The sequence below is a fragment of the Pleuronectes platessa genome, chromosome 8 (assembly GCF_947347685.1).
Source record: "Pleuronectes platessa chromosome 8, fPlePla1.1, whole genome shotgun sequence".
Lineage (NCBI taxonomy): Eukaryota > Metazoa > Chordata > Actinopteri > Pleuronectiformes > Pleuronectidae > Pleuronectes > Pleuronectes platessa.
In genome coordinates this window covers 12181825-12192770 of record NC_070633.1, presented here as the reverse complement: position 1 = coordinate 12192770, position 10946 = coordinate 12181825, and the positions used below count along the sequence as shown (strand labels likewise).

Genomic DNA, 10946 nt, shown 5'->3' with positions numbered 1-10946 from the left:
ATGACACTTTTATCAAGTTGGGGAATTAAAAAGCCACAGATTGAAGAAACAGATTGATAGAAACAGCAAATATATGTAACAGCAGGGATTCTATGTAAATATGGAGGACATGACAAAAGCCAACGCGTCTCAATCGCCACCTGGTGGCTGACTGCAGTATAAGTCATAAATCTTCCTCCATGTTAGTGGAAGGGACTTGGACCAAACGAAAAAGTGTAGTCTAAGCAGTAGCGATCAGTTGGAGCACTGGTTGCGAGGTCTGGTTGATACAGTATCAAGAAAATCATCCATTTTATATACACTCCATTGTTTGAAGGCGTTATATGAAAGCTTGCGGTTTCTTGCTGGGAGCAGGTGGTGGTTGGGGTCTCAAGTTTGCAATAAGAGAAACCTGCCCTCAGAGCAGCGCTACTTCTTCAGGACTGGACACCAGCGTGATGAGAAGGGCTGGTAGGGCCAAGGCAAGCAATGCTAACTTCAATAGAAGCTAAGAAGTAATGGATCATAAGCCAAACAAAGGGCCTTAATTAGCTACTCTTTATTTAGAAAAACATTTTACATGACCAGTTTTATGACTCAGTTGCTCGTAAAAGCAGTCTGAACAATACGATGTGCTTGCATTTATATATACAGCTGCACAACCAATCAGAAGCGACAGATCATGTTTTTTAAGCAGCCAATAAAGTGGGTTTATTTGTGAAGTCATGTGAATTATTTCTTCTATGCTTTCCAGGCAGTAGCTCAGACGGCTTACAGACAGGGCCCTGCATGTAAACACATGCTGTCTTTAAATAACTGCACAACCTGCCACACGCTCAGGTTTCTTGTATTTCTTCTATTATATAAAGCTGCATGTTGAATCACTGCAAGTGTTGAGTTGAACCAAGAGATTGGATCTGAGCACAAAGCTGGTTTATGTCATCAGGAATAGATCCACTTGTTATTGTAAGTGTTTTGTAAATTTTAATGAGCGGAGAGTATAACAAACCCTTCTTCTTAAAGCAGACAGAACTCTATGAATGACTTTGATTCCAAATGATTAAACATGAGTTACATAAAGTACAGTAGCATCATGATTCTAACAAGGTCAGAGAACCAAAAATACAGTTCTAATACCTGCCAGTAACTGAGCCTACTACAGTAACAAAATACAGTACCACTTCAGGTCTCCAGTAGCCATTCATACTGAGTGAGTGCCACGATAAATATGCCACCAAGCACATGTCAGAGGGATAGAGTGTACGCAGGGTGTGTGAGGTATTCTTAGCGCAGATGAGAGTGCAGGCTTATGAATCCATTCACATCTCCAAATGGCGTCCTGGCTGCAAGACAAGGCCACTTGTTTCTGCCGTGGCACAGGTTTCTGCTTTGCTCCGTTTATTTCTACCTCAGATTTGCTCCTGATTACCATAAAGTTGAAGTTATATTGAAAACTGTCCAGATGGGCTTCCTGAATCATTAAAATCCAAACACCGGGAACAAAACAGGGAGTGCCGAAACTCCAAACGCCCACAGGGAGGAAAAAGACCTCAGTAGAAGAAACAGTGGGCCAAAAGGAATCATATAAACTTTCCAGAGCAAGTTATGGTAGTATTCTAAATGCCATTCATGAGATCAAATAAGGATGTATTTATAGAAAGTGACCTTAGAGGATACACTAGACTAGGCCTGAGAGAGGCAGATGTGATGTGCTGGTCATGTCCCCAATACCCTCTGCAAAAGATTTTGAAATCATCCGTTTCCCTTTGAACCCGAGAGACACGGTGCAATTTAGGCCGAAAGTCTTTTTTTACATGAGGATTTTGACAGAAGTTTAATTTACTTTTAATAGCAACTGTACTTAGTTTGTCATCAAAGCTTTCAAGTTCAAAAAACATTCTTTTATGGGTAACATCACATGGGTCCACTTCAACCATTCTGGCCGAGCTGAGCTCAGAGTCGTTCTCCTGCAGCAGGAGAGGAGCGGTTAGCTGTCGTTTTCCAGGACGTCTGGGTGCTCCTCCCAGAACTGGTCTCCTATAATGTCGCAGTGGTAGGCCTGCACCTTCCTCTTGATGCTGGTCACAGGCACGTCCTTCTCCTCTTCACCTGGGGGCTTCATGCGTTTAATGACAGTTTCTTCTCGCTGCAAAAATAAGGAATAAGATTAGTTTTAAAAAAAAAGGTAACAAAAAGGAATAGATTGACATTTAAGAGGATTTGCCATATAGCCCTTGAAAGCCAGCTATGTTGTGTGTCCCGTGCAAGAAGCTGTGATTGATTTTGTTATGTCGATTGCGCCTGCATGAAGCGTCAAAGCAGCGCACTTGTGCGAGTCCAGCATGAGACAAAACTCTGCAATGGCCAACGCATACTTCCATGATGTAACAAAATTGACTCCTTCTGCGTCAATTTCGGTACAGATATATAATGCATGGTTATTTGACCTTCACAGATGCTGGTAATTGTCGGTGCAGTAATGTGCTGATTTTGTTTAAAAGGAGCCAAAGTTATGACAAGGACATGTATCACACTTTACTCTAAATCTTACATGTTCCGCCACAAAACACGTGTCAGGAACATGTATGACAGCACTAACCTGAGTAGAATCAAAACCAAAGATGTCTATCTACAGCAGTAATATTCCAAGTCAATTTCTCTGTAATAATTGAGCTGCAGACTCAAACTCTTTTAAATAGCAAACCTTTTCCCAGATGAGAGTGGTGCCTTTCCTGTGGACGGCGGATTCATTGTTGTAGTTGATGTCAAACTCTGAAAACAGGATCTCATTTTTATCTGCAGCTAATGTTCCCTAAGAGGGGGGAAACACACAGAACATAAATATTAGAAAAGGGTATATACAAATTTCAGAAGAGAAATTAATCACTGTGCATTTATTGATTTGTTATTTGAATAATGAATCCCATTGATGCTGGGATCTGTAAAGATCTCATATTTGCCTTCTTTGATTTGTGCATTTGTTCTTCCAAAGTCATATTTTGACAGGATAAGGGAACCAGGAATAACAAAAGGTTTGCTGTAAATGACTCATGGTGACCAGCGTAGTCAGAACCAACATTTCCACAACTCGTCACCTGTCAACACATCATTTGAGTTCCCCTAAAAGTGGACACTGGGGAACAGAGGGACTTCCAGTGAACAGCTGTGTCAGTCCGTGGCAGCTGACATAGACAATGTTAGACCTGATGAAATTCTACAGAAACATGTTCCACGTCTGTTGAATTAGTTTAAATCATTTCCCTAACTTTGGATCAGCACATTAAGAATTGACAAGAAGCGATTAACTGAGTTGGGGTGTTTCAAAGAGTAACTTTTCATCTCAGCTGAGAGTAAAAAGAAGCAAACAATGAAAAGTATTCTCGTCTTGGCAGTAGAAATGCTTGTGCGAAAAATACTTTTCAAACATAATGATTCATAGAGGCAGTTGAACTGTGTCGTACAAATTTAACTTGAAAAAGTTTATTAGCAGATTTTCTATTAGTCGACATCCAAAAAATTATCGATAACAGAAATTAGTTAGTGTGCAGACATACTCAATCACATCTGTAGCACAAATGAAACATTCACTAGAATGTGATTGCTAAGTGAATACCTTTTATTGTTTGTATTTATGTTGTTATCAGACTCATGTCTTAATTCATCCAACTATAGTTTCCTAATAACATCGTTATTACTAAATAAACACACATACATTTGTGTAAATCTACACAGACCTTTCAGATTGTGTTGCCCTCTCACCTTTAAACGATCCTCTGCCTGAACTGTGTTGAGCCCTCCCCTCTGTATTAATGTCCAAAACGCGGTGTTGTACAAATTATTTATGTGACCTGAAAAACACACAACAAACATAAGTACAGTCTAACATAGTTCAGCCTCATTCGCTTAAAGACCTATTTCATCTACTTGTCAAATGTGTGATTTTCCAATAGGCTCAGGAGCTGTGGTACTCACAGTCTGCTTGCCTCCAGCTGAGGTAGTCTCTGAGGTTATGGTTGGTAGGATACAGGACCACACGTCCGTCAAAGCTTGGGGGATACAGCAGGGGCTGATCCTCGAAAAATTCCTTCCAGTAAAACACATAGGAGGAGGAGAACTGGGAGGAAATGTGGGTCATGAGCTTACTGCGAGAAGAGAGAGCAGGAGAAATTAAGTCAGACAAATTTCAACAATATGCGAACAGAATGCATAAGAGTGACATAACACTTCTGCTACCTGGCTCTCCTCTTAAACCAGTTGGAGGTCCTCTTAAAAACGAAGCTGAACTCATCACTTTGACCGTAAGCTATGGTGATATCCTCTAGTTCCTCCATCACAGAGTGTGCACTCCTGCTCATCAAGCCCAAGGCTCGGTTATCATTGGGCTTTGTGAAGTTGTGCTGCGCAGCAAACCTGCCACAGAATACAAGAAGTAACAGCATGGTGTCAACATCAGTCTGTCCACAGATATGATACATGTGCACCTTGAAAAGGAAACTCACCTGTGGAAGTTTCGACCATCCAGTCTCACGACTATGTAGCAGTTCCGGAGACAAGTGTCATCCGTCTCAAAGTTGCGGACATACTCGAATTTGCTCTTTGCCATGTTGCTGGAGGTGAAAAGATGGGCTGAGTGTCTGACAACGCCGATCCTTGGACATCCAAGAAATCTGCAGGTAATTCCAATCACCATGAGGCTGCACCTGTAAAAGAAACATTTACAAACACCATGGTGTGGAGATCATAACATTAAAAATCGTCTTACATACAAGGCAAATTGGATTGCTTAAACTTAATATATAATCAGATATGAATAACAGAAATACCTACAATTGTAGGGAAAGGTTAATAAGTAAATAGATTAATATAATATAAAATAAAATGATAATGAGTTATCCTGAATGCTGTAGACGTCATTGATTTGTCATCAAATACTTTCAGTTGTGAGATTTATCATGTTCCCCTTTCTATTATTCAATAAGCTGATTGTCGTCCAGCTCCTTTTTGATAAAAAATAAGTCAGAGGGTCTTTTTCCTCTATTTGGATATGTCGATGATGGATTTAGCCAGGATCAAGTCACTCTCAGTGTTATATTGTTATATTATTATGTCAATACCAAACAAAATGCTCTCTCTTGAGCAGACAGTAGGTTTTTCGTTGAGAGCCAGTCCTGCAAATCCTCCCCAAATGTAGCAGTACACAGACAGTGGAAGATGATCAGCGGTCTCAAAGTCAGTGTCAGTGAAGCTGCAGTTATCAGCATCAACATCAAACCTCAGTCGTAAAGCAGTGGTGGTGATACTTTAAAATGACACTGCTTTGATTGGACAACAACACACATTGATCATCCTGGGAGAATCAAAGTTAGTACTCACACTTGGTTGTCATGTGGTGTTGGTCCTCTTCACCTTCAGTAAACACACAGTTAGCTGCGTCTAGGAAACCAGTTAGGTTCATGCGCTAATGTTTGACTATTTACTCAACTACAAACACAACTTTGTAAATATGTAAATTTGCAAATAGTCCAACAAAGATGTCACATCACACCACACACATTGTGTACAGTCCGGCAGCGAACTGTGTCGTAGTGGTACAACGAACGAATCGAACAAAGTTCCGGATATTAAAACCAACTAACGTAAAACAAACAGCTGATTGTTTCCCCTCTTACCTGCTCTCTTTTTAAAAACACCAAAAGCGCCACGTGTCAGTTTATTGTTGTCCTGCCTAGTGGGTTCATTTGTTAAAACAAAAACACATTTGTAAAATAAGCTGTCAAACATCTTCTGTGTTCCAGCGCCATCTTGCTGTGGAGAGGCAAGCGTACAACCAAAGATCGTCTACGAGTCACAGCACAGAAAGGCCACTTCAGGAATTTGTAGTTTGAAGCGAAACTCTATCCTGGGGGATATTGTTGTGTTTATTTCTGCGTTGTGTTTATATTTTCTGTTTGATCCATTCAGAAAACACACAACTTATAACACAACTGAAACGTATTTCACTATTCGACTTGTGGACTCTGCTCTTATCACAAGATTATGACGTGTATCGCCCCCCGGAAGCAGGTACAGAGTGATACCTCAACTCAACCCACAACCCTAAACCTTCCCATAATTCCCCGCTTCAGCGTGTGCTGTGCTCCTCTGTGGTGGTTTCAAACATGGAGGAGAGGGAAAGAGACAGAGCAGTGAAAACACCGGGAAGCTGCTCCCGTACCGACGCAGCAGCACCGGGGCATGGACCGGAGGAGGACAGGAGAACCGGGGACGATGACGCCGATAAAGTCGACGTGTGCTCGGAGAGGTTTGACCCTCTGCTCGCTCTCTACTCTCCGACTGTGTCACTTCCTTTCCCCAACGTCAAGTGTTTCAACAACGTGGCGGCGTACGAGAGCTTCCTGAAGGGCGGCCGCGGCCGAGCCAAGCCGGAGAACGTGGAGAAGAAGCGGCTGAAGGCGCTGAAGGGGGTGGCGGACCCGGAGCGCATCGACAGGCTGAAGAAGCTGATGGTGAACAATCCGGTGCCGGAGGGGGAGGAGGGGGAGAGCAGCGGCAGCGCCCCGCGGAGCAGGAAGAGGAACAAGCCGCAGAAGAACGTCCTGACGAGGATGCCCCGTAGGTTCAGTCCACAGCAACACTGCTCCCTCACCACGTTGTGTAGATGGGTTTCAGCAGAGGACACGTCGATGTGTCACAGGTCCAAACAAAGACGTGTATCTCTGATCCAAGACACAAGATGTCTACACAAGCTGTTCACACAAAGCGGCCCTTTTACACGTCCTGGTTGAAGCCATTCCCTGTTTACTGTTTACTCTGTAGCTTTGAGAAACAGCACTGATTCTAGTTGAAGAATTGACCCCTGTTCAAGCTCAGTGTTTAAATATGTATTCTTAACAAATTTCGAGTAAGTTACTTTTAAGTGGATTATTTAAAGAAAAGACAACTGACAGAGCAGGGGTACTCAGATTAGCCCTGGGCCCAGTCCTGCCCCTGTATTATACAAGTGTAATAATTATAAACTTTTATTTTCAAATAATAGTTTTGCATTGAAGCTTATGAATAGCATCGTTACAATTTATAAGTAGATAGAGCAATAAGAAGAATTAAGAAGATGTAATATTAATAAATATTAAATATATAACTTCTTTAGGACCTTTTCCTTCAAAAGCAATATTATTTTGTTGGAGTTTATTTTGGTTTGTCTGATAACTTGATCGCACTTGGACAACCCACATACAAGTTGTACTCTCATCATATTTTGTTATTTATTTCTTCAGGACAGTTTCCTGCTCTAAAAATAAAAAAGTAGATCCATGAAGACATTATAAACGTATGAAGTTATTTGCTGACTACTATTGGCCCTGCCCTTGTTCTTCTAGCTCATAGTGTCAAAGTATCACCCCAAAACACAACTTCTCACAAGAAAAGTCCTAAAAAGTACTTGATTCATCAGCAGATATCAGGTATTACAGATGTAGTGAATATCAGTCTGAGTCGAGATGAAACACTGACAGGTGTCTAGCGTGTCGGTCCAAAATTTCCCATGAATGCTATATTGAGATGAAATATAGTGAATGCGATTGATTAACATAATTATTATACTCATCAGCCCTGAATATAACCTGCTATATACTGCATTCCTTCTTCCTCTCCCTCTTTACTTCAATTCACCAGTTTGTAGACTGACCTGAAAAGACAACCGGACTTTACACATCCAGAATCTAATACATGTGTGTTTAGCCTCTTATTCCTGTCCTCTTCTTTTTATGTGTACAAGATGAATTCCTTCCATGATTTATCAGTGGTAGAAACAGAGGTGTGACCTGTGTGCCCTGTGTGTCTCCAGTGTGGAAAGGCGGTCCTTTGGGTGAGCTGTACCGCTGCGTCGAGGAGAGGGTGAGGGTCAAAGTTCACATCAGGACCTTTAAGGGACTGAGGGGCGTGTGCTCGGGCTTCGTCGTGGCCTTTGACAAGTTCTGGAACATGGTGAGTGTACAAGTTGAGTGACGGCTGCTTGTGCTGAACCTGAAATGATCGACAATGTACTTGTGAATGTGATGGGTTCATATTGTCTTCACCCATTGTGTTTGGTTTTTCAGGCAATGGTAGACGTGGATGAGACTTACAGGGAGCCTCTGCTGGGAGAGGCATTCCACCATGAGAAAGCCCTCACCATTACACGGGTATGTGTTGGTTTTCATTGTCTCTTATTTCCCATTCAGTCCTAGTTTAATTAACAATCCTCTCCAATGTCTCCATGATACGATGGCTGCTCCTTTTTCTTCCATTACTCCCTCCTTTCTTTAAAAGGGCTCCACTGACAGTGAGACAGTGTTTCCTGTGCTTATCAATAAAAGCCACCCTGCATTTCCCATTGTTGAATTTGATCTGCATGTCCTTTACAACAGCTCTGATATGGTTTTATGTGAGGGAACAATAAACAGTGAGGCTGACATCACTGGGTTCAATTATAACCTGTAAATCTTGATGAGATACATAAATCACTTCCTCATGTGTAAACGGGTGATTGTTGAATCCAGCACAGGAATGAAGCACCCTGACAGTAACAGTGATAGGTTCTATATGAGGAGATATTATAAAATAAAACATGTATCATTAACATTAGAACTGTTGTATCCGTGTGTTAACACGTCTTAAATCTTTGTGCAGCTCTTTGAGAAGCTGAAACTTCAGGAAAGCTCAGGAGGTGACGATCCACCGTCGAAACACAAAACCCAGAGACGAGCTGGTGAGCGTCAGCCTGTTAATCCTAAAGCTTCTCACCCCAGCGGCAGGACAGAGTCCAACGTTCAACCCAAACAGGATAAAGACAAAGCCTCACTGAAGGCCCCGGGCCCCGGAGCCTGTCAGAAGACCGGCTCCCAGAAGTACGGCAAGGTCCACACACGCCACATCAACCAGCTCTTCATCCGGGGGGAGAGCGTTGTCCTGGTGAACCCACAGCCACTCTGACTTTTCTCTTCTGGACTTAACATTCGATCAACTGTGTTGGAACTTAAGGCCCCGTACACACCTGGTATTAACAGCCGTCCTAAGAGAGCCTATCAAAAGTGGCCAGCGCTAAGTACGTGTTCATACCTGGTATTTAAATATGTCCTGTATGTGTCTCCTGTCACTTCCCTGTTCTACATGCAAATGAAAACGTACGTTATTTATGTTAGATAAGTTTACAGATGTGTCCGATGTCACTGTGTGTGTGTGTCGGCACATGCGATCGAAAGAATGGTAGAGAGACAAGTTTGTTTTATTTGAAGAAAGTGAAACTGTAGGGGGTCAGAGGACATCAGCTGAGTAAGCGGCCCAGGATTGATTTGCGTTCACACTGTGAAAAGAATGTGGTGACGTGTGGCCCAGACCTCCTCCCAATGTGGTCTGGTGTGATCGGATCGCTATCCGGTCTGTGTCGGTCCCACGTGTATCTAGAGCTGTCCACTTGTGATCGGATCACATAAACCACATGTTGTTACCTGGTGTGTACGGGGCCCGAGTTTCACTTCACACCATGACGATAAAGTGCCAGAGACGTGTCTATGATTTAATTAGATTCAGAAGAATCCATATTACTGTTATATCATATTGATATGGAGGTTTTTCTCTGCCTACTGGAGAAAACATCTTGATTTGGGGAAATAAAAGCTTCTCACTTCTAATTATAGTCTCTCCTTATTGTGTCTTCTTTTGTCTGTCACCCGCTAAAAACATTTCCGACATCTCCTCTGCCACGGCATTCATAACTGGGTCGGTGTCCTTACCCAGCAGGTGGCAGCATAAACACGGTAGTGGAATGTTCCGGGCCATTGTCTCAAAGAGCCTGTCCCTTTATGTTGCTTTTCCCCGTTAGTTTGAACAGGGATGACAGCGCAGTCTCAGCGGACTTCATAAATGCATTATGAATAATTGAGTTTGAGAAGCTAGAGATTGCAGATGGCACTCAAAAGCTGTCATTTGTCCTGACGTCTCAGATTGCTTTTACTCTTTAATGGGCACATTACCCATAAAAGCACAATTTACTGCATCTCATGGAAGTTGTAAAGATGTTGCTCTTTTTTTTAAATGGCAGGGATTTATTTGGGGGGGGGGGGGGTGGGTGACGAGTGGCACAGAACAATCGTGTGTTGTGAAAATGCTCCTGTGCTCGTAGAGTTATACCTCTTTTTAATTTGTCTTCATTTGACTTCGGAGAGCTTAATTGACCCTTTCATATATTTTATACAATAAATAGGACAAACTCTTATTAGTGGCTGAACTGTTGTTGGTCCGTATAATGTATTAAGAGTATTATTAGTGTAGCCCATTTACCAGTCGTCTCCAGAGAGGGGAAATGGGGTCAATTGCTTAATGTACATTGTGTTGTAGTCGTGTTTGTCGCACCAGTGTGTTCTATCAAACCTGCATACAACATGAGAAGGGCAGAGAACTGGAGCCACAATTAAATCGACCTTCTTTTACTTGACTTCCAGTGAAGTGAGCAGATCATGAACTTCATTAGCTGAATTAACATTGAAGCATTAAAGAGTCAAAGTATCAAGTTCTTCAAATGCAACAATAGTTGCATGAAATACAATGGCACTCAGTAGAGGTCATACCTCCACCGAGGCCCAACAGTCCCCGGCTTCAGTCAAGCTGCACCAAATTGCACACACTCATATCAGTTCCCTGAATGTGCCATATGTTTTATCCATAATTTTTTTCCTCAGAAACCAGTGAAAATGTCAACAAGCATAAATCCCTGATCTCACAATGTTAAAGGTTTAAAAAGATTTCTGGTACCACCCTCTGCTCTGGATCCAAAATTCGAATTAAGTGGTTTCTTCAAGTGTTGTGGTTATCTGTCCAGTTGTTTCAAGGGTGAAAATTAGGGCTGTGAAATGATTAAAATTTTTAATCAAATTAATCACAGGTTTCTATGGATTAATCATGATTAATCACATTACCGATTTTCTCGTAAT

At 42.0% G+C, this 10946-nt stretch overlaps 2 protein-coding genes across 3 annotated transcripts; one reads left to right on the top strand and one right to left on the bottom strand.

Moving 5' to 3' along the window:
* Window positions 1–523: 523 nt before the first annotated feature.
* thg1l (tRNA-histidine guanylyltransferase 1-like) lies at window positions 524–5804 on the bottom strand. 2 transcript variants are annotated; one of them, XM_053429415.1, is made up of 7 exons: window positions 5649–5804; window positions 4479–4679; window positions 4213–4389; window positions 3952–4121; window positions 3739–3827; window positions 2684–2791; window positions 524–2125 (listed from the first exon to the last, which is right to left on the bottom strand). In XM_053429415.1, the coding sequence occupies exons 2-7, from the start codon at window positions 4667–4669 to the stop codon at window positions 1967–1969; spliced, it is 894 nt and encodes a 297-aa protein (XP_053285390.1). In that variant the 5' UTR covers window positions 4670–4679; window positions 5649–5804; the 3' UTR covers window positions 524–1966. The 2 variants fall into 2 exon arrangements, with proteins under 2 accessions (XP_053285390.1, XP_053285389.1); XM_053429414.1 differs by lacking the exon at window positions 5649–5804 and adding an exon at window positions 5353–5555.
* A 253-nt stretch (window positions 5805–6057) lies between these two features.
* Window positions 6058–9647, top strand: lsm11 (LSM11, U7 small nuclear RNA associated). Its single transcript, XM_053429413.1, has 4 exons — window positions 6058–6591; window positions 7823–7962; window positions 8076–8159; window positions 8647–9647. The coding sequence occupies exons 1-4, from the start codon at window positions 6138–6140 to the stop codon at window positions 8947–8949; spliced, it is 981 nt and encodes a 326-aa protein (XP_053285388.1). The 5' UTR covers window positions 6058–6137; the 3' UTR covers window positions 8950–9647.
* Window positions 9648–10946: the final 1299 nt, after the last annotated feature.